Source organism: Gigantopelta aegis, unplaced genomic scaffold (assembly GCF_016097555.1).
Source record: "Gigantopelta aegis isolate Gae_Host unplaced genomic scaffold, Gae_host_genome ctg4693_pilon_pilon, whole genome shotgun sequence".
NCBI lineage: Eukaryota > Metazoa > Mollusca > Gastropoda > Neomphalida > Peltospiridae > Gigantopelta > Gigantopelta aegis.
Genome location: NW_024533992.1, coordinates 5,722 through 27,031, shown reverse-complemented (window position 1 = coordinate 27,031; position 21,310 = coordinate 5,722). Strand labels below are relative to the sequence as shown.

General features: G+C 33.0%; 1 protein-coding gene across 1 annotated transcript; it reads right to left on the bottom strand.

Annotated features, from left to right (window-relative positions):
• Positions 1-727: 727 nt before the first annotated feature.
• On the bottom strand, positions 728-14,336 carry LOC121392853 (solute carrier family 35 member B1-like; the record flags this gene model as incomplete). The annotated part of the gene is given in 11 exon segments (XM_041523914.1): positions 728-785; positions 787-928; positions 1,562-1,604; positions 1,607-1,646; positions 1,699-1,901; positions 1,904-1,925; positions 2,047-2,063; positions 2,066-2,171; positions 3,226-3,417; positions 13,006-13,131; positions 14,268-14,336. Coding segments are annotated over 11 exon segments (1,018 nt in total), but the record flags the coding sequence as incomplete, so codon positions are not given.
• Between the last annotated feature and the right edge of the window lie 6,974 nt (positions 14,337-21,310).

Here is a 21,310-nt window from a genome sequence, read left to right as displayed (position 1 = left end):
AACATTGAGACACTCCTAGGCTATTAGTATAAAAAGCAGACATATATATGTTAATGATTTCCTTATTACTCATTTAGGTACCTATTTTAAAGTGAATCATTAGATATAGCACTTTGTAAAGTATGGTTGGATCCTAATGGCCAACTAATAGCAATAGGAGATGTTGAAGGCACTTTACATATTTATGAAGCAGGAGAGGTATGCAAGTTATATTGAAATAGAAATTACAGCAAACATCCTCTTGCATTGTTAAGGCATTGGCTGTTCCCACAGCCTGAAGAATGGACACGCCTCAAACAAACTTGGCAGAATTACAACAAGCTATGGCCGGAGCGTGTAGGCATTGTATTCTATTCTAATTTCTCAATTCTTCTCTGGTTATTAAATGTACAAAGTTTTAAAATTATTATTGATCTGTATGGCTTAGCAATTAGTACAAAAATTGGGACAATCATATTGGCTTTAATTGTTTGTTTGTAATGAAAAAATTGTAGCAATAATAATTGTTAGAAAAAATGAAACAATAGATTTGTTTGCAATTGAGATATTATAATGTGAAATGGAAAATGGTACACCTTCAGCTGAAATAATATAAATAAATTAATTATGCTGACAATGGAAAGAAATGAAGGAAAAGGATCAACTTTGAAAGTATTAATAAAAAACTAAGAATATATTCAAGCTGTTTGTGTTTGTGGTGGTTTATTATTAGTGGACTTCTTTTTACTACAATAAGCATCAACTCCTAATGCAACAAACACTAGAACAACAGCTATCCACTGTCTAGGTAGTAAATGCATTACCAAATATAACAACAGATGCTAAAAATTGTAAAAAATTTACGAGTTGTGTGATGACAGCACAAGTCAATGGACCAAAGACAGTGATTGTTGTAAATATAAAGATTTGACCGATACCACTAGTTATACTAAATGCTATCAGGTTTAATATAATTCAGGATGACGTGATACAATCCAAGAGCTTCAATACCCTCTCCACTAGCAATAAGTGCTGTATGGAAGAAAGAGATGGATAACATCTGGTAATGAACACTACCACATAATATATGGGATTGTTCAGGATGATCCACCCCTGATAACAACAGTAAGGTTAGCCTATGTGTGTCACTCTATATTAATATCATGCTTTTAGTGTGTTTAGGGGGTTGGGTTTAGGGTGGGCTTAGTATAATAATATTGTAGCATTCTCACATTATACAACACTGAGTATTGTGACACAACAGGTTTGTCATAATAGACTTTCATATCTGAGATATCAAAGTTTTCTAAACTATTATAGTTAGTTCTAGAAAAAATGACCCATGACTAGATACCAAATGTCCACGCCAAAGAAAGTACAAGAGTTAGTTATACTGGAAAGAAGCGGGCCAGGTCATTTACATTCAACTAAGTTGTAGAAGACGTTAATTATAAGGAACACATCCTAAAAACTCAAGCAAACTCATTTGTTACATTACTATGTGTTTATTAAAGGGTAGTCATTATAATTGTGTGAACTGACCTATTGTTAGATATATTGGTGCATAAAAATTGACACATACATCATTTGAAGAGCTGTTGTCTCATGTCCATGTCTCAGTTTGTCTGAATCACACCAGTAAGACCATCCAATGTAAGTGAAAGAAACTATACAATAAAATATAAGAACTATACAATTATAATATTGTGTACAACTTACTACTAGTAATTCTCCAATGCCTATCGTATCAAAGAGTTTAAAAGAGTTTAGAGATGAGTTGTCATCTATAACATGTTTTTGATGATTAGGAGGGTCTTTGTATAAGAATAAAGCCACTCCTATTACCATTGTTAAGATACAAATGTACTTCACTAGAGGGTACGATCTTTTACCGAGGAGTACTCCTAGAATTAAGACTGGATTGGTTTGTAGGACTTCCCTAATACCTAACATAAAAAGAACCAGTTAACAAAGATTGTTAACATTTATCTGATTTTCTATTCACTACTTCTCCTACTATACATCTCGGTCCATCTATTCATTCATTCATCCTTCTATCTCACAAACCTGTGTTGGATAACTATGAAGGCCAGAGCAGCATTACTGGAGACCATGGCACCAACATAAGTCAATGTCAGTGTTCCAAATAAGGAATATGGTTTATTGTCATGTCTCTCCTTTATACATGCAAACTATAAGAGAGAATAAACAGTTTAGATTATAATATCTAATGATATAATGTAACATACCAGTTCTAGCTACTATACAATTTACGATACATTGAAAACAGACTTGAAACATGAAGTAATGAAATCTTTCATCACCAAACTTGTTCTTTGTACTAAAAGAAAAAATCAATTAGTGTAATGAATAGGTCAATTAATGAAAAGAGGTTGGGTTTTATAACCCAGACGAAAACGGCAGTTGTGTCTAGGAAAGTTTGAAAAGTCTAAACTTCAGATTTATTATTTTAAAGAGAGAGAGAGAGAGGGTTGTCAGAACACACACAATATTTAACAATACTAACAGTATATATTTAGTTGTCTCACTTACATCCTTCTTGAAAGGCCATATATAAAATAACTGAAAATATCCGAGAAAACAAGACAATAACAGCCACGAGCTACCTCCTGCCTCCATTTTCGTTCTTTTGTCTTTTACTTCTGTACCCACGTATCTTTCAATATTATTACCCACATGACCGTTGGCTTCACTTGAAGACACTACACTACGTTGTCGTCAAAGCCATAACACGAACACACCACATGTCTTAGGGCCAGTATTGACCACTAAGTATTTAGTTATAAAAATTATGATTCTTTAAATGAAACCAAACAATGGGTGTGTCATTATAAATTGACCAATGAAAATACAACACGTTTTCTTCTGAACTTGTCAAATGGCAAATATTTTAAGTCTGATACAAACTATACTAATATTAATATTACTATTATTTAATTTTTAATTTAGTGATTGGGTTGCCGTCATCCTTATATGTTATCACCATATCTAGAAAGAGAGCAATATGAACAGACGAGATACTAATGACTTACTGTTGTAATTTTGTTCTCAATTCTTTAATTTGATCAGATTTACTTTTCAACATGTTTTCATTGTCCTAAACTGAGCTGTGTGTCAGAAACTTTTCGTTCCAATTCTTCTTTAGTCCTTTCTAATTCCTTTTGTACTCTTAACAACTCTTCCTAAACAAAATATAATAAGTGAGGAGATATAAACAGTCCATACAGTTGTTTGACTGTGTTTTTCTTCAATATTCTTAGGTTTTTCTTTGGCCCTAGTGCACTCAAGTTGAAGGGAAGTAAGTTGTGTCTTTAAGGGCAGAGACATTTTCATGTTCTTTGTCATCTTTTTACATGAGGCAGAAGTAGTTGATAGTTGTGATTTCAACTTGTCTTTCTCTTCAAGAAACGAAGAAGCCTAACAACAAGAATAATACATCAAAGAACACATGTATAGCACATGTAACAGTGATTAGAGTCACTATTATAAACAGATATGTTATTCGTGTAGTTTTGCATATGAAACCCACACAACCACATCATTGCTCTTGTAATCATTAACAACTAAGCAAGCTCAACTTTGATCAGTACTTTCTTGTAAATAATAGAATATTATCAAGTGTCATGGTGAGGGGAAAATGTCCTTGTGAAAATTACAACAGTTACCTTTCTTTCTAGCATTTTAATTCTGTCTTTGATTTTGTCATTTTCAGACGTCAATCTCCCAATTTCCTATAATCAAACTATAACAATAATGATATAATTGTTGTAATAACCTTCTGTAAAAAGATTCTCTCCTCCTGTAAAATTGAGAGGTTCAAGAAGTTTTCGAGAATAAGGTGACGATTGAAGAGAAAGAGAAGATGTAGCGTAGTTAGTTAGTTGCTGTTCATAAGCAGCCATTCCTTTTAACAATTCTCTATTAAAAAGTTAATAAATAACAAACAATTAACAAACAACACAACAATTGAGTTAAGAGGATTATCTGCTATAGTACTTACAAACTGTCTAGTTCTGCAATCTGTGGTTGCATTTTTACATAAACCTTTTCAGCCTGTTGAAATAATTGACGTAAAAGGAGGGCAGGACATGGGAGGAGTTAATTAGTTCAGCTTCTAAATCGGCTTGAATAGCCGTCCAAATCCCCATGATCATATCTTGAACCTGTATCAATCAATGACATGAAATGATGTGATCATGTGAGTGAAGTTAACACATTTAACAAAATCACAAGTTGTCATGTATTGTAAAATCTACAAATCTGCTTGCTATATAAGTTTTTATAGCAAGTGCAAATAATAATTAACCAAGTATCTATATCATTAAAATATTATATTGTGGATATCGTTGACATGAAAATAGCCACACACTCAATCCTTCCTCAAGTACTTGTCCCCACTCCCCATGCGACATCTGGGCAGAAACTAAATTCCTTCTACCGCCTAAACCTTAATCCTAACTATGAGATCGTTACCTCAGAGTTTGTGAAGGTATTGTCTTCCTTTAACTGTGCTTCTGTGAGAGAATCAAAAGCTGACTGGATGGATCGTAAACATTGAGAGCGTTTACGACGAGCGATTGAAAGATATTCTGAATGTATTTCTCGTGATATTGCAGTCCTAACTCTAGTGCCTAAGAAAGAAGGGGAGGGGCCACCACACATCTGTAACAAATGTCTCTGTTATGTTGTAAACACACATTTTGTATTTGTATATGTTCGTCAGACTTGTCTTCCACTATTCTCTTACAAAGGAGGAAGCCTCACTTCAGTACGTACTTGCTAGTAACAATTATTTTGAAATAATATTGACCACACCCCATAATTATGCCCAACAACGAGGATAGAATAATTAATTACTGTTTGTGTTACTATTACTTAGCATTTTAGTATTTGGAGGTGGCCCAACTTCAAGTTGGCTGTAAATATAAAGTCAAACAGTCCATAATACATTACCAAAAAACACTACTGTCACAATAGACACAAAGCCTATACTTTTAGATGCTCTTTCGAAGAGTTTTTTGTCTTGCTACTTCAGTGTGATGTTCAAACAATTAAAAAGATGTAGTACTATCAACTTATAATTGTTTGATTTTCATTTTCTCAATCTGTGATCACATTATCATCATTACATTCTAGATGAAATTTGTCGAGTTAAATGTTGTAGGGAATCACATTACTCAAGTTATCAGTTTGATGTCATTCAGAAGGGACTGATCATGAGAAGTACTTCAATACAATTATTGGTATTTGACAAAAGAAAACTAACTTGATCATTACAAGAATACCATACTTTGACAAGTTAAAGACACTAAATCAAGACACTGCTAAATGTACTTTAGATACACAGGCCCATACCCAGGGGGTGCATGTGCGCCTTCCTTTCAAGCATTAACTCAGATGAGTAAAATCATGAAAAGGTTTTCCAGTTGATTGAGCAATAGGCATGCATCAGCAAGTATGCATCTGTATCAGGGAGGTGTAACTGTTAATAGTTGGGAGGCATCACTGACAGCACATGTACAAATGCTGGTGACTCATGTCACATATGCACCCCCCTTCAAAAGTCTGTGTACAGGCCTGATATATCATTTATTACAGAGACTATATTAATACAACTAACTTAATAAGAATTCAAACACAACTTTAAGTACCAAAAAAACTTAACTTAAAGTACACTGTAAAAATTCAATTGTTATTTTAACAATTACTTTGTAGTTTATATTGGTGGATTACAAAGATATATAGAATTTTTGTGAATTACTCATTGTGTAATTTCTCATTATGTTGTACTTTTACATGCCAACAAATTACACAATGAGTAATTCATATAAATTCTATATTCCCTAGTAACTACACCCCCCCTCCGACTGATGTAAACTACAAAGCAATTGTTAAAATAACAATTTAATTTTTACAGTGTATCAACATACGAACATTAAAACTTATATCACTAAAATGACACTGAATACACAAAATATGGAAAGAGTCAGATCTAGGAAATGCATCATTTGATGCCAGCATTATTTACTTATTATGTCTTTGGTCTTGCGGCAGCATTTTCTAAAAGTAGAATTCTAGAATATTCTGGGTAATGTAACATAATGTGAGCTCAAATATCCAGTTTCACATAGAACAGCCCATCTTTCGATGTCGGTTCTACAGCTTGAAATGAGGTACCATCCAAAGTGAAACTCCAACAAGTCAGTCTTGTTGATATAACCAGTATCAAGAAGAGTCCTTTCAGTACCTTTTTGACTATAGAATGCAACTTTAATTACTGGTAATCATCAGATACAGGTCCTGCAGCCCGAATACAATAGTCACTCGGTAATGGATAGCTTGGTTTGTTTTCACCTGGTACAGTAGCTGGTTGAAATTGCCAGCTCTTATTGTTCTAAATGATTAAAGGATGGTATCCATGATGAGATGATATAATATTGAGTGGCGTGTTTCATCTTAGGATCTTCAGTTTTGCAACCTCTAGTATTTGTTATATAGAACACCTGTTTGTGATTTTCATTTAAAACTGAGCAGATATAGCGAGCAGGGTCATCGAATATTGAACAGTGGGAGATGATCGAAAAATCACACGATCTGTTGTCATTTGAAGAGAAGGAATCAATGCTTGTAAGTATTAATGCCAGGAGTGCAAATCCTGCAACACATGACCACAACCAACGCCATCCTTCGGTCCTGGTCTCAGATGCCTTCCAGAAAATTGGAATAAAGGTATAAAATCCTACAAAAAATAGAAGAGAAGAAGTTATGGGATAACCTAGACACTTGTAAACAAATAATCCTGCCACTCTCAGCACGCAGTTCATCCATTTTCACTTTTGAAAGCTCTAGTGTTGTTATTAACTGACTCCTCCTTTAGCATGGTGGGGCTATATTAAGTTACTATCTCACCCTTTATTATTAGCATCTTATATATTATGCAATTATTATTAGCTCAATAAAAATATGATCAATCAATCTCCTGGAGATAATTGAGTGGATTTTTGTGCTGTTACAGAACTGTAAATAACAATGCAAGAACTGAAGTTGGAGTCAAATTGGGAATACAAATAAATAATATTATGTAGCTCCTGTTATATTAATTTATAATAATATTGTGCAGGTGCCCCGCCCCCTAAAAAATTATAACTACCGACAATATAGACTTCCTGCAGTACGATAGCAATTTGTTTATCGTCTCGCGTTGGCAGACGTACGATGGCGGAAAGTGTCTTCGTACGTCTGGCCACGTGAGACTATTTCATTTACGAAAAGGCTATTCTTGAGTTTTTCTATTATTTGACGAACTTACTTTATTCTATATATTATTGATTGACTATTCCTATGTTATTGTATTCTCTGATAATAAGTCTTTTTGAGTTCATCTATTTATGTGACCATTTCCCTCCTGGTTTAACCTACCATCTCATTATAGCAGTTTTTGAGGTAGTCTGTTATGCGACTATCTCCCTTCCTGGTTTAAACTTACTACCTGATTAGAGCAGTTTTTCGAGTTAGTCTATCATATGACAATGGCTTTTCCTGGAGTAGTCTATTACCCAATGTCAGCTTTCATTGAATTAACTTTTAATCTGTCGATGATCATTGTTGGATTTTTTTATCATGTGTTGATGGCCATTCTTGAATATTCTACAATTTGGCTCAATGACTGTCCAGTTTTATCTCTGATCTCTTTACACATATCGTTATTAATTACCATGATTATGACAATTATTTCCTACAGTGTTACTTCTGTATACTTTCATTAAAAGAATTGCAAAAAATGTATACATATTATCATTCTTATGTATATAGGGTAATAACTATGATGTTATAGTCTAACCAAATACTGGGGGGATAGAATCAAAATGTGTACTACTGCATTCAGTGTTGATGTTATATACAGTTTTGGGAATATTATATATTCTATACTACTAATATTACTCGCAGTATTGTAACTAGTACAATTATAGTGATAATAGGTGTATTGTTTTGTTGCTCTGCCATTAGTCATTAATAATGGATATAGGAAGTCTTCAGGAAGTGTTCTTGTTGTGAGAGATGTAGTTTTAAGGACTTCTTCTGGAACTGAATAAGCTGGAACAAATGTGACAGTTGTCTCCAGAGAGAGTGAGAGTAAAGGTGAGGAGGAAGAGCACAATGGACCAGTACACTGTAATAATGATAATATTAATGTCTGCAATGCTCTATAAGTATAAAGATTATCTGTTACATTATAATGACTGGTATACTCTAGATTCTATGAGAATAGACTTGGTGAGAATTAGTTATGTCTTGGCAAATTAATATAGGCAGTAGTAAATTTTTAAACTTGTAGTAGGTGGAGTCTCCTACATACGTGATCTTCATCTAGACAAGAGGCCCATATCCACAGAGATCACTGACTACAGTAGGCATGGCCACAATGGCCCAGACACTATAGTTAAACCAGGCTTTGTATTAAGGCTGATTGAGTTGAGTCAGGGATATTATCAATTATGCAGTGCTAACTACTACAGCCAAATTTAATACACTAAAATATTAATAAATCTTTAAGAAGACTAAATGAATTTTGCAATGTACAAGCTAAGATCACAAGGTCTACTGCATAAACCAATTCTAATAGATATGCATACGTAATAATAATGTATAATCCTTAAATAAAGCAATACATTATTATCAGATATCAAACACAATATTGTGTCATCATAACTGGTGTTATGGTCTTACCAATGCTGTAAGATCTTGAGTAAGAAATCTTATTTGAGCTCCTGTAATAAAAGCCTCGGGAGAATTAACTTGACCAGAATAAGAATATAAGAGAATGAACTGATACCAGTTATAACTGAAAGGACACTAAGGGATAATACATCAATACTAGCTCATGTGTGTGTAACTTACTCCAACTGTATTAGGAATATTGGTCACATCTAGTAGAGGTATCCATTGTGAGGAGATCTCTTGGATCTGAATTACCATATATGGCAATCCTGTCAACTCTAGGCTCTGCTCCAGCAATAGATTGAGTGTTTGTTGTGTGATACTTCACAGCCAGAGAGAACTTGAGATGAAGCAAGTCTAAGGGAAAGATAGACTAGAGAACTACACAATAATGTCATATACCTTAGTATGCAAGAGGTTTTCATGCTATCCCTAAATGTAACACTCTCTCTATCACCATCACATTCACCTCTGCTCCCTGCCTTTAAAACTGTTAACCAGTCCATTTGATTTAAGTTTACATTGACCTCGTTACTATCAGACAATAAATTACCAGCTAAAAACAGGTTGTCCATCCAAATACCCAGGATTACCAGATCTCTAACATCAGCCCCTTCAATTAACTGAGTTAAATTAGTCTCATTAGAATCTAACCCAGAAACAGAAAAGAAATGAACAGAAAATTTGTTGCTGAACAGGTCCACTCATAACCTTTCCAATAGAAAACATCAACAAAGGCTTTACAAGACCTTGAGAACCTCTATGTAATACATTGTAATCAATAGTCAATAATGCATTGTCACAAATCATTGATGTTTCATTATATATGGTGGTGATATAGTATCATCACATGACACTTGCTGACCAATCAGATTGTAGCATTTAATGTTTCTAGTTTCAAATTGTATCAGAGAGTTGTTGCCATTCTGCAAGTAGGGAGTTGTAGATAGAGAGAAAAATTATTGTAGTAATTAGAGCATTAAATAAGGAGCATTCTCTACCTCTACTCTTAAATAACGAGTACATGTTGAGGTCTGATTATTTAGAAAATTGATCGGGTTTGCATCATGACATACATCGCCATTAATGAAGTGGGCAGGGCCAAGTAACCAAGGAGATACTCGAGTCATAAATAATGGAGAGTGGTCACCTGACTTATAAAATTCGTTAGTAGATGGAGTTAAAATGAAGATGGAGGTATGGTCAAATCTCCAGTTCTAGAAAAGATTAGCAATTGATTGTTGAGTTCATTTAGGGTGTAGTTATAATAATAGAGGTAGGAAAATTGTACGACCTGGATAGTTATCAGTATAAAAACACAAATAAACCAGAACCTCTAGAACTTAGTAAAGAAGATCGGAAGAGTGCAGTAGATGAGAGACAATGAAAGTAAGAGAACTAGAACAATGAGAGTTAATTATTGCTAGTGTCATAGTTCATTTCTTTACCTCATTTCAATATTAAGACATTGTGAGAATGTTTTATATCATTAGGGTACAGTTAGGATCACAACAACAATCTGTATCACATGACTGAACTTGAAGGTCCCATGAACAACTTGTGACTAGTACAAAATAAAATAAACACATCATAATTTTATTCTGGTAGAGAAGCTTACCACTTCTAAAAATATCTGTAAGGATTAACACGAAGCTAGAGTATTTGATGGTATGACAGTAGATACAAGTGTAGTTGTAAGTGTAGATGATATCCTATAGAATAATAATAGGATACAAGATGACCAAAACTTTACTGTTTACATTATAACACATTATTGAGAATTTATAATACAGAATAGTAATAAAAGGATTATATAAAATTGGTCCAGTAGCTTTCAAAATTGTTGAGATGTGTGGGTCAAGCCACTATTGTACAGTCTTTCCAATGAAAAGGAAGTACCATGAACTTACTCTGTAGTATATGATGAAGAGATAGTAGGAGATACAGTTGATGTAGACAAACTACTCGAACTAGACGCTAAAGGTAAGAGAACAGAAAACTGATCTAAAGATATGATATCATCTGAACTAAGAGAGGTGGGCTGTATTAACTGAATAATTAAAAAAAAAAAAGAACTGCTGGACATTAAATCGTTCTGTAGAGAGAGAGCTGAAGTCTAGGCCATTATCGGAGAAATTAAGAGATTTACAGAGAGGGAGAAGAAAAACGAACAGCTGAAACACTGATAACAGTACTCCATCTTGAGAGGGCGTGGTTGCCAGCATTAGTTTAATTAACTGGTTTATTAACATATTTTGATACTCTAAAATGAATAAAAGTATAAAATTGATATAATAAAATATTGTCTATGTTAATGTCTTGATAGACACAGTAGTATTTAATAAGTTATGTTTGTCATTGTAATAAGAGAGTATAGACTTCTATGATAATATTGACATAATATGTCCAGATATTGGGAAGTGATATTAGGTAGATGAAACTGTGATCATCATTGAATACTATGAAAATAGGTGTGGTCTCAATATGAATCACAGGGTTAAAATAAATACACCAATAATAATTATTATTACTTCATAATAGTGCACAATTATTTGATACTTGAGTATATATAATTACAATAAAATTATGATGTAAGTTCTATTATCCTAATCACTTGACATAAATCAAATTATCCAATACTTCCTATATCAGTTCATTAAATGTATTCATTGATATTGTAAATATATCAATCTCTATCAATTATTACCTGTTGTTTATTATTTGTTCAAATAACTTCATTCCTTAATTATCAGGATATATAATTAATATAGATAGTATCAGTAGAAGCTGGAATTACCTGAATAAAATAGAATTAGGTAACTAACAGTAAAGACATATTAATAAATGGATGAAAATTTATCTAAATGAATACATCTAAATATTGTCTTTTTGATTTAATAATTATTTTTATGAAAATTTACAAATATTTAACATTAATAGTTACTAATTTGTTCATGTATTATTAGGTGATATCCTAGTTTCAGTACATTCCTATTTTTACAGCATTATACATGACGCACACCCTAAATTTCATCAAAATACACATAATTACTCAAAAGTAAGTTTGCTTGTTGTAACTCTTCAAAATTTGCTCATAAAAGTAACCTTGGTCAACATTTAACATGATAAATTTTAAAACTACACTAGTTCTCAATATATTATTATCTACAATAACATACTAATACTGTTACATTATATCTATCATTATCTGATAACTTCAAGGGAATTCCATATAAAGTAATCGAGGCTATGATAGATATCATGGATATAGTAGGTGTGGTCTCGACAGATACAAAACCAATTCAACATCAATATACATACATTTGTTAGTTATATTAAAGAATTTGTGCAATAATTATATAGTGTATTATCGTGTACTCATTTTAACTGAATATATATGGGAGGGAGTTACCTTTGGTGATCATCGATTAACAGCTTAAACATATTGATATTACCTTGTATAAGTTAAATATGTTTAATTATTGATGACATTTACTAGATATATATACAGACATTGTAGATTATCAATATGTGTAACCAATATCCCCTACTAGTATCTCCTTGTGACAATCAATGTCACTGACTAGTCTGAATGCACAAGTAATATTTAATACAAACATGACAAATAGTAGGTGTGGTCTCTATTCAAACCTATATAGATATGAAGAAGTGTACTATACAGTAATGATCATTAATATTATTATGTACCTTTCAGTTGAGGTATGTACATGTGTAAGAATGTGACCATTGAGAGAATATGTTAGATAAAAAAAGTCTCTACTAACATTTCTTTTTAGTATTGGGTTCTATATCACTGTCTGGTCTTCCTTTCCTTTTATAAGGTCTACCTCTGCTGGTTCCTTACCACGTGGTCTAAATGATTGGTCATGCAGACTCTAACTCAATGTCATGTGACTTTGGAGGTTGTTGTTTGGTAATAACTACTAGTAATGTTATCATCACAGTCAGAGTCATCCTCCTCATCTGTTCTCTGTCTCTTGTGTTGTCTTCTCTCTTTGTCTCTGACTACTAATGAGGATTGCCTGCTACTACTTCTCATCATTTACTTCATCTCTGTTAGTTTGATCTCTTACTGAAAGGTGGAGTAGATAGTTGATCACATGATCTCTTATTAAGTAGTCTCCTCTTTATGTCATCAGCTAGACTACTCCTCTTCATTGCTCTCAATGACTTAATAAGTTGTTGCCAGCTAGGACCATGATAACAAGATACATCGTCAGTTTTCTTTAACCAAGCAACTAACATCTTCATTGTACATTTTCTAACTTGCTCCTTTTCTTCGATTTTAATAGCTTCTAATGTTGGATAATAGAGACCCAGTTCAAGTCCAAGAGATTCCCAGTCGGTATGAAATTGCTCAGTAATGATTTTGCAAACTTCAGTCCTTAATATCTAGAATATAACAAAGTAACAACAACTTTAAATAGTATATTGTTTACTAATATACCTGTAATGATCACTTCAAATTCATTCATATATCATTAACTTCAGTTACATTAGAGGACTCTATTAATGATAATACTCCAATACTAGTATATAGTATATTAATAAGTAATACCTTGAGATTGAGTACATAGTACTTCACTTGATACACTAGTAGTAGTGAGCTCTGATATCTAGTAAGTGTTACATAATATGTAATGAATACAAGGAAGAGACAATATAACCTTTGTTGACCACACCAGGTGTCTCTCTCTTTGTAAGCACATAACATAATCAGTTTAAGACACATTTTGCTGCTAATCATTCTTGACAAACCACAGCAGGATGAGGAGAAAGTGAGTGATATTCAGGCAACAAGGAAAAAGCCAAAGAAATGACGAGATTTGTAAGTGTAGTGTAATGATTGTGTGACTGTCTTTAGACCTCTGTGTAGTGTGGAGATAATTTGTTTACAGCAGAACATCTAATGATAGCTTTGAGTCATTTGGTCAAACCAAACTTCAAGAATAAGTAGCTTCGACTAATAAGAGTTACACGATCATGATATTCCCCAACTTTAAAAGTAATCTTTTACGATGATGGACAATTTTATCAAGTAATTTCCACTCTAGCTCTGATTTAGATGTTTGACTGAGGAGATAAACTACTAGACAACAGAACACACCCACAGGAGTGTAACCACACTCAAACATAGATTGTTCAAAGGAGCAGGACAAATGGACTGATCTCTTTGATCCTCTTCAACTGGAGAAGGTTTTAAAAAAGCACAGGCATAAAGTAATAGTTCTCAGTTTACGACCGACTTTGATCTTCATAGGACCAGCTACAATATGTAGATGTTTTAATAGTGATAACTAGTCTGGTGGTGTAAGAGGATCTCCTTCCTAGAAGAAAGTTGTTTTACATATGACTCACTAAATCGACCATTATCACGAAACTCTTTTTCAGTTGAGGCACTTCCTAACTCTTTAAAAGTAAAAACATGATGTGATGAGTTGTGTAATTCTGTCAAATACAAGTTGGAGGTTAGTGAATGACAATATTTCTAGTCCCTTACCTCTGGATAAATGCATAATAACACCCACTCTGTGATGTAAAAACCAGAGAACTGATTTGAAGTCTTCTCTATCTTTGATTCCACAATCCTCAGCCATTTTATAACATGTATCTAGTAGATGAATAGGCTTTTTACTCTTTCGTAATTTTAGACTAAAGGCACACCAAGAAGCAGGAACAGGTAACTCATGAAACTTCTTAGAAATAACAAAGCTTTGTGGAGTAGAGAACGTAACTCTTCTATTTCCTTTTGATCATTTCTTGTATCAAGTGGAAAAAAAAATGACTTGATCTGGAGTTGAATATTGTACAAGATCTTCACTAAATAGTTCAGCACACTGTCCTGTCATCTTCAGTTTAAGATGATTGTTGACTGAATTCACTTTAGCATGAGCTTCAGTTTCATTTGGAAAAACAGTCTCTGTGAGTAGCTATGAGGAATGCAGCAGGTTCTGACTCATCTTTCAGTGGTACTTTACAAAAAACTCCATCCAATAGTATTTTGTTCTCAAACAAGCTATACTAGCTAGAGAACGAAAGATGACCTCTTCATGAGTGAGGGATGTTTGATAAGGTTTAGAATCACCACTAGATGATCGATATTAATTTCATAACGGACTTGTCAAGTCTATTGTTAGATCAAAAACAAGTAGATTGATAGCTGGACCAGTGATAAGAGTGGTAAACATTTCATGGAACTCAGGTTTCTCCTCCGTATCAATGATATGTAGCATAGCATGACGGTCTTTGGGGTTTGCTGAGATCTCTCTTCATAAACTTTTCTTTTAGTGACTGGAATACTTTTCTACAAAATTTTGAGAGAGAATTAATGCCTTTTTATATGTCCTGTTCCATGTTTTCATTCTTTTCTCTTAGTTCTTCCCCTCGTGTTTTTCTTCAATCTCCTCTTTCCTTTCCTTTCACTTCAACTAAATTTTACCCATTTAAATCCTCTGTGTAACTTTTCCTTTGTGTTGATTCACAGTTTCAATATCACTATAACTGTGTTTCACTAATTAGGTCTTTATTGTCCAAATTCATCTGTGTCTGATGTCATTTTCTGATGTGTTGTTCTTCATCATTTCCTTGTTCTGTCATATGTTCACTTTGAAGATACTACATTCATTACTTTCACTAATTTCATGTAGTAGTAGGAAGTAATGGACTTCTTGAATGAAGTGTTAGTTACTAATATTCTTGCTCATTAATATCAACACAGCTTCTTCTATCTAGATCTTGTGTCCTCCATTCTGTAGTAAACTACTGCATTATGTTGTTGTAGTTTACGAAATGAGTAACTTGTATGGCTGCATCAACCACACCAGTACTAAGAGAAGGTTCTGTAAGACCTCATTGAGTAATCTTTCTTCAAAGTACTCTTACCACACCTGGTGGTCCTGTTAGAATACACTTGACAAACACATAAACATTGCCTTTCTCCACTACTATTAAGTACTTGTGCTGAGATAAATGTAGGCAATAGTTGTTGGTCACATTGTATCATGACAGACCTTCTCTAATAAATGTTGTACATGTCACTATGTCGACGAGCTAATTTGAATGAAGTGGGTCTTTGTCGTTATTATTCTCAGCTTCAATATTCAGTTTGGGGTGAATATTAGTATTTTGACAATTTCAAAATGACCTTTTTACAATGCTAATGTGTAATGGAGTGTCAGTATCTTTATCTTTAGCATTAATATTCACAGCCTTCTCTACCAAAAGATGTTGTACATGGTCTACATTTCCAAACAGACATGCATTAGGGAGTGGTCTCTCCTTGTCATTATTTCAGCTTCAATATTACATTGAGGTGATTAGTTAGGTTTTAATTTTAATTTCAAAGTGACCCTTTTCTACATGTATGTGTAATGGAGTGTCACTAGGATACAGCTTTAGCAGTAACATCACAGCCTTTCTCTACACACAGATGTCTGTACAATGTCTAACATTTCCAGATTGACATGCTTTATTAAGGGTATCTGCTTGCTAGAATTCTCAGCTTCAATATTACCTTGAGATTATTAGTTAGTTATTTGAAATTTCAAAGTGACCTTTTTGACATACTATATGTAATGGAGGGGTTGCTATAGTATCTTTAGCAGGAATACACAGCTTTCTCTAGCCCCACAAGATGTTTTTACACTGTCTACATTCCCAGAATGACATGGGTCTATGTAGTGGCCTCTCCTTGATAACCATTATCAGCTTCAATATTACATTGAGGGTGATTAGTTATTAATTTTGACAAATTTCAAAGGACCCTTATCACATGCTATGTGTAATTGGAGTGTAGGTGGTGTAGTAGCAAAGGTTTAATATCAAAATACTCCAATCTTAACAAAATATTTGGTAATATCTAGACAAAACCCAAATTCTAACGCCTTATGTAGTGGATAATTGAATTAATGATATCTCTTAAAAATGTGTCATTACTAGAGAAAGGTGGTTGTTGAGGCTTCTTCAATCTCCTTGTTAGATATCCATTGATCACCAATCTTTCTAAATAAACAGTTCAATCCATTGATCCCTGGTACTTTATCTTCTACCTGCTTTACGTGATCCATGGATATCATTACCATCAACATAACCTTCTCTCTCAGGAACATAACTATTTCTTTATGTCCCTGACAAAGTGCAATACATGGAGTGGTTAGACCTTCCCTGTATTTGTCTAATGCTTCAGATTACATTGTGGTTTTAGAAGCTGACACGTATTCTATACTGCTCTGCTAAATGACCTTATTACAAGTGTTATGTATTGGAGTGTATCCTTTGTCATCAGATACATTGATATAACAATTGTTCCTTCAACAAGCGCCTTGTAATTATCCCAAATAACCAAGCTCATCAGCGATGATGTAATGGATACATTCCACAGTTATTACTTCTAGGCTCACAGTTTAATTTTAGGTTGACTGAGGAGATATTGAACTATTGGGTAGATGAACCATACTCAATTCGAATCTATGCAGCGGAGTATATGCCTCACTATCTAAACCCATTTACATAACATCCCTACCTCATTAACAAGGGTACTGTACTATATCTAGATCACCTTAATAGCTACTTGATGAAGGGGAGGAGAAAACTACTGTCTTTCCATTTGAAATAAGGGTGCTAGCTTTAAAAATTTGTTTTGCTAAATATATGTGGTTTTGTGTTGATACTTTAGTCATGAAATCTGTTAAAGATATTGATCTCAATAATATTACTGCCAATTATATCCCAACTTGGTGCCATCCATTTTAATACACTGCTATATAGCTATCAGGATCCAATAATAGTCAGGGATTAGTAAATATCAATGATACAATGGTATTGTTGCCAGTTCTATGGCAAAATAAAGCGGGGTTTCCCCTATGATAATTGGGGTAGGCAAAATCACTGTGATCTTATATTGACCTGTATTAGAAATTTCAACAACTCATTTTTTGTTTCTTTCTTTCCGCACCACAAGCCAAATGAAGTGGTGTGGAACCTTCATTATTTACAGAAGTAAACCCAACCCTACAATTTCAGAAGTGGCTATGAGATACTGTATAAGACATCTAATCCAAGTGGGAAAAATGCACACACAAGTGAAAGAGTCGTGTTCCTTGATCGTCACGTACCCAAGGAGATGTACCATCGTAACAAGTCTTCTTAACAAGATCGGGATCGCCTTTAGAACAGGCCATCACAAATCTCTTCTGTTCATTGTTTGAGAGGGAGTGGCTAAATTTAATATTCTTATTTAATCAATGCCCATCGCATGAAGTCCACCCTGCAAACGGCAAAAGTGCAAAGATGTTTGGACGTTTCTTGTAAGTGTTGGGTGAGACAGCTCTGAAGACCACAATTAAATATTGCACAACAAAGAATATCTACATTAGTTAAAGACTACATACACCATATAGAGAGACAATATCAGGTAAAGCTACTGGTACATTGTCTGTTATGATTATGATCAGAAGACTATGTTTCTTTTGTAGACTACTATACTCATCTTCATAGAGAACTAAGAAATCACGTGATCAATATTTCATCTGCTGTGTAGGTCAGTTTATCTCTCAACGTAGAAAATGTGTTGGTAGACACATGATATTTTATGTTCTATGAGAAGTGTTTGGATATCTACATCATTTGAAAAGGAAATAAGTAGAAAATGGAAGCAAAAGACATTATCTATTGTAATGGGATCTACTAATAATTAATCTCATAACTCTCATGTTAATTTAAAACTGATTCTCTCTAACAATATTTTCAGCTTTTAATAATGGAGCCAAAATGCTGCATACTAATGAGACCAGCAGAATATAATTCAGCAGCTACTCTTCAAAGAAGGTTTTTGGCAGATTGATTAAGGCAATGTAATGTTTATTGAGAACTCTCATAATTAGTATCTTCATTTCACTGATTCAATATCTTAAATGTACAAAGTAATTAGCATAATATTAATTAATAATTAATGTGTATATTTAAAGTATCTAATGCTAACAGGGAAGCTCATACTTTGCTGTAAAAAGTAATGTATTTTTATATTGTTTTACAATGTTAGTACATTATAATCAATCATTGGATTAATTATTCATCAACATATACAATCGTAGAACTACTAAAGAAAAGCACAATACATTGGTTTTTAGAATGTTAAATATAAATATTTAAAAATAATACATCATGGTATGCTTGGGAAGAAATGGTGGAGAATACAATGTTACTACATTAATATTACAAATCATTGATATAATTATTGATGATACAATGTTAAATCAATGATGATACAATCGTTGATTTTTTTTTCTATTGATTTTAATATAAATATTACAATCATAGGTTATTGTTAGATATTTTTATCACTTCTATTGTATAATTGTAAAATTTCATCCAATAAACCATCAATATATATTCGTGGTAAAATTTGTATAGATATATAGTAATACAACTAACATAAATATATTTATTTTCAAATGTCTTAAATAGACTTTTTCCCTGTGTGTCCATTTTTAATTGTTAAAAATTATCTATACAATGAATTTCTTGCTAGACCTATAATTGCCGCCGCATGGACCGGGGAATAATTATGATGGCTACTTAAAGCGGTTTGATTGTTTGGGAAGAAATGTGGAGGAATATTAATCTATCGAAATATATGGAATCTTACACACAAGGTTGATGTGGAGAAAACAGGACTATACTGTTTGGTGAATGTATTTACTACAATGAAATTTGATATATACCATATACATTTTTTCATGGTTCATTGAATCTTAGCTTTGATTGATCATCAAAAGTAGTCACAATAGGGAAGGTCGAAATTTGGAAAAGATTTTTAAGAAACTTTTTCTGAAAACATACATGAAAGAAAGATAAAAAATCACTTGTGCTTGGTTGTCAATATTATTCTCAAACTACTTCAATAGGACAAATATATAACCATACTATTACTATTACAACAAAGCAGGAAAGAATCAAACCATGACTGTAGATAAGAACTTTCCAGTAGGTAGAAGTATTATCAGAGTATCTTTTACGAGCAACACCTAATTACCAGACCTTATCATATTGTAATTATCATATGTTGTGTACATACTTAACTTGACTCAATATAAAGATAATGATAAATGCATTTGTTTTCAAAAGGAAATAAAATATAATTAATTTAATATTGTTATACCTTTCCTTATCTATCAATAGAAAATCAGTGTGTAGCAAAGAAGACTGTACAAATATTTCATTTTGATGAGGTAAGTGTATCTCAGTTAGTCTCATATTTCATTGAGACATAATGAAGTTCCTAGGATGATCGTGTATCTCATGAACTTTTACTTTGTTTTTAAAGAGTAGTTCTTGTTTCACCACCAATCACTAGTACTGATCTAAATGAATGATAATTATTATTTTCATCTCTAAAACAAGTACAATGTCTTATCAATTAGTGGCTTTTGATAATGTACATTTTGTATTATATAATAATTTGGTGTTAACTGTCAATCAATAGGTAGATATTATCACAATAATGGTTATATCAGCAAATTAAAGACAATGTATCACAAACAATATTAAGACAAATGGTAACACTTTGTGTACTGAGCAAAAACTAGAACAGCTTAGTATTTAACACATCTTTATATACTGATAATCAATATCTGACAGCTGATATACACAGAAAACATTTGAAAACTTCAAGGTGTAGTTTTAAATATACGGTCTTAACAGAATGAACTAACAATGTTTTCAGATAATCTTCATATTTTCTTTGCAACATTATTTTTGATTAATGTTTCTTAAAGAAGATAATAACTTTCTTCTTGTTTGCATTTTTCAGCTTTTTCTTGAATCCACAAGTCATACACCGACTAATCACCATTACATGACCATTAAAGATTAATGTTGTCCAGTTCTAGTTGTGTTCCTAATTGAAACCACTCTGAAGTTCTAGCATTGGGTATTTAACTCTATCAGTGAAGGGTTTGGGTTCAAAAATCTGATCCCACTTGATTAGTAGAGAGAGAGAGATAGACAAGGAGATATGGCTACACTTGTCTAAATCTACATTTTTTATATAACAAATGAAATTAGTTGCAAACACAATTCAATTACTAAAGTTTTAACTTGTTCAATGATAGTTTTAGTTATCAAACAGGGGTACATTGACTAACTTAGGTTCGAAGACTTGAAAGTTGTCCAGTTATAGCTACAGTGAGATTTTCTTAAGTTACATAGTAATTTGTTCAAATAATAACACAATCAGAGACACTTACTATAGAGGTCTTATTGGTCTTTGGAAGTAGTGTTATTTCTATGAGATTGGTGACTCTAATTCAATGTCATATGATGGTCCGTTTGGTAAGACTAGTAATATTATCATCATAGTCAGAGTTATCCTCCTCATCTGTTTCTCTGTCTCTTTCTTCTCTCTGTCTCTGACTACTAATGGAGGATTCCCTGCTACTATCTCATTGTCTACTTCATCTCTGTTAGTTATCTCTCTTTACTGAGAGGGTGGAGTATGAGTGCCTCCCATTGAATCCTCTTACTGTTTGGTAGAAAAAATTCTCTCTGGCGCATATTAGATCCATGTTAAAAA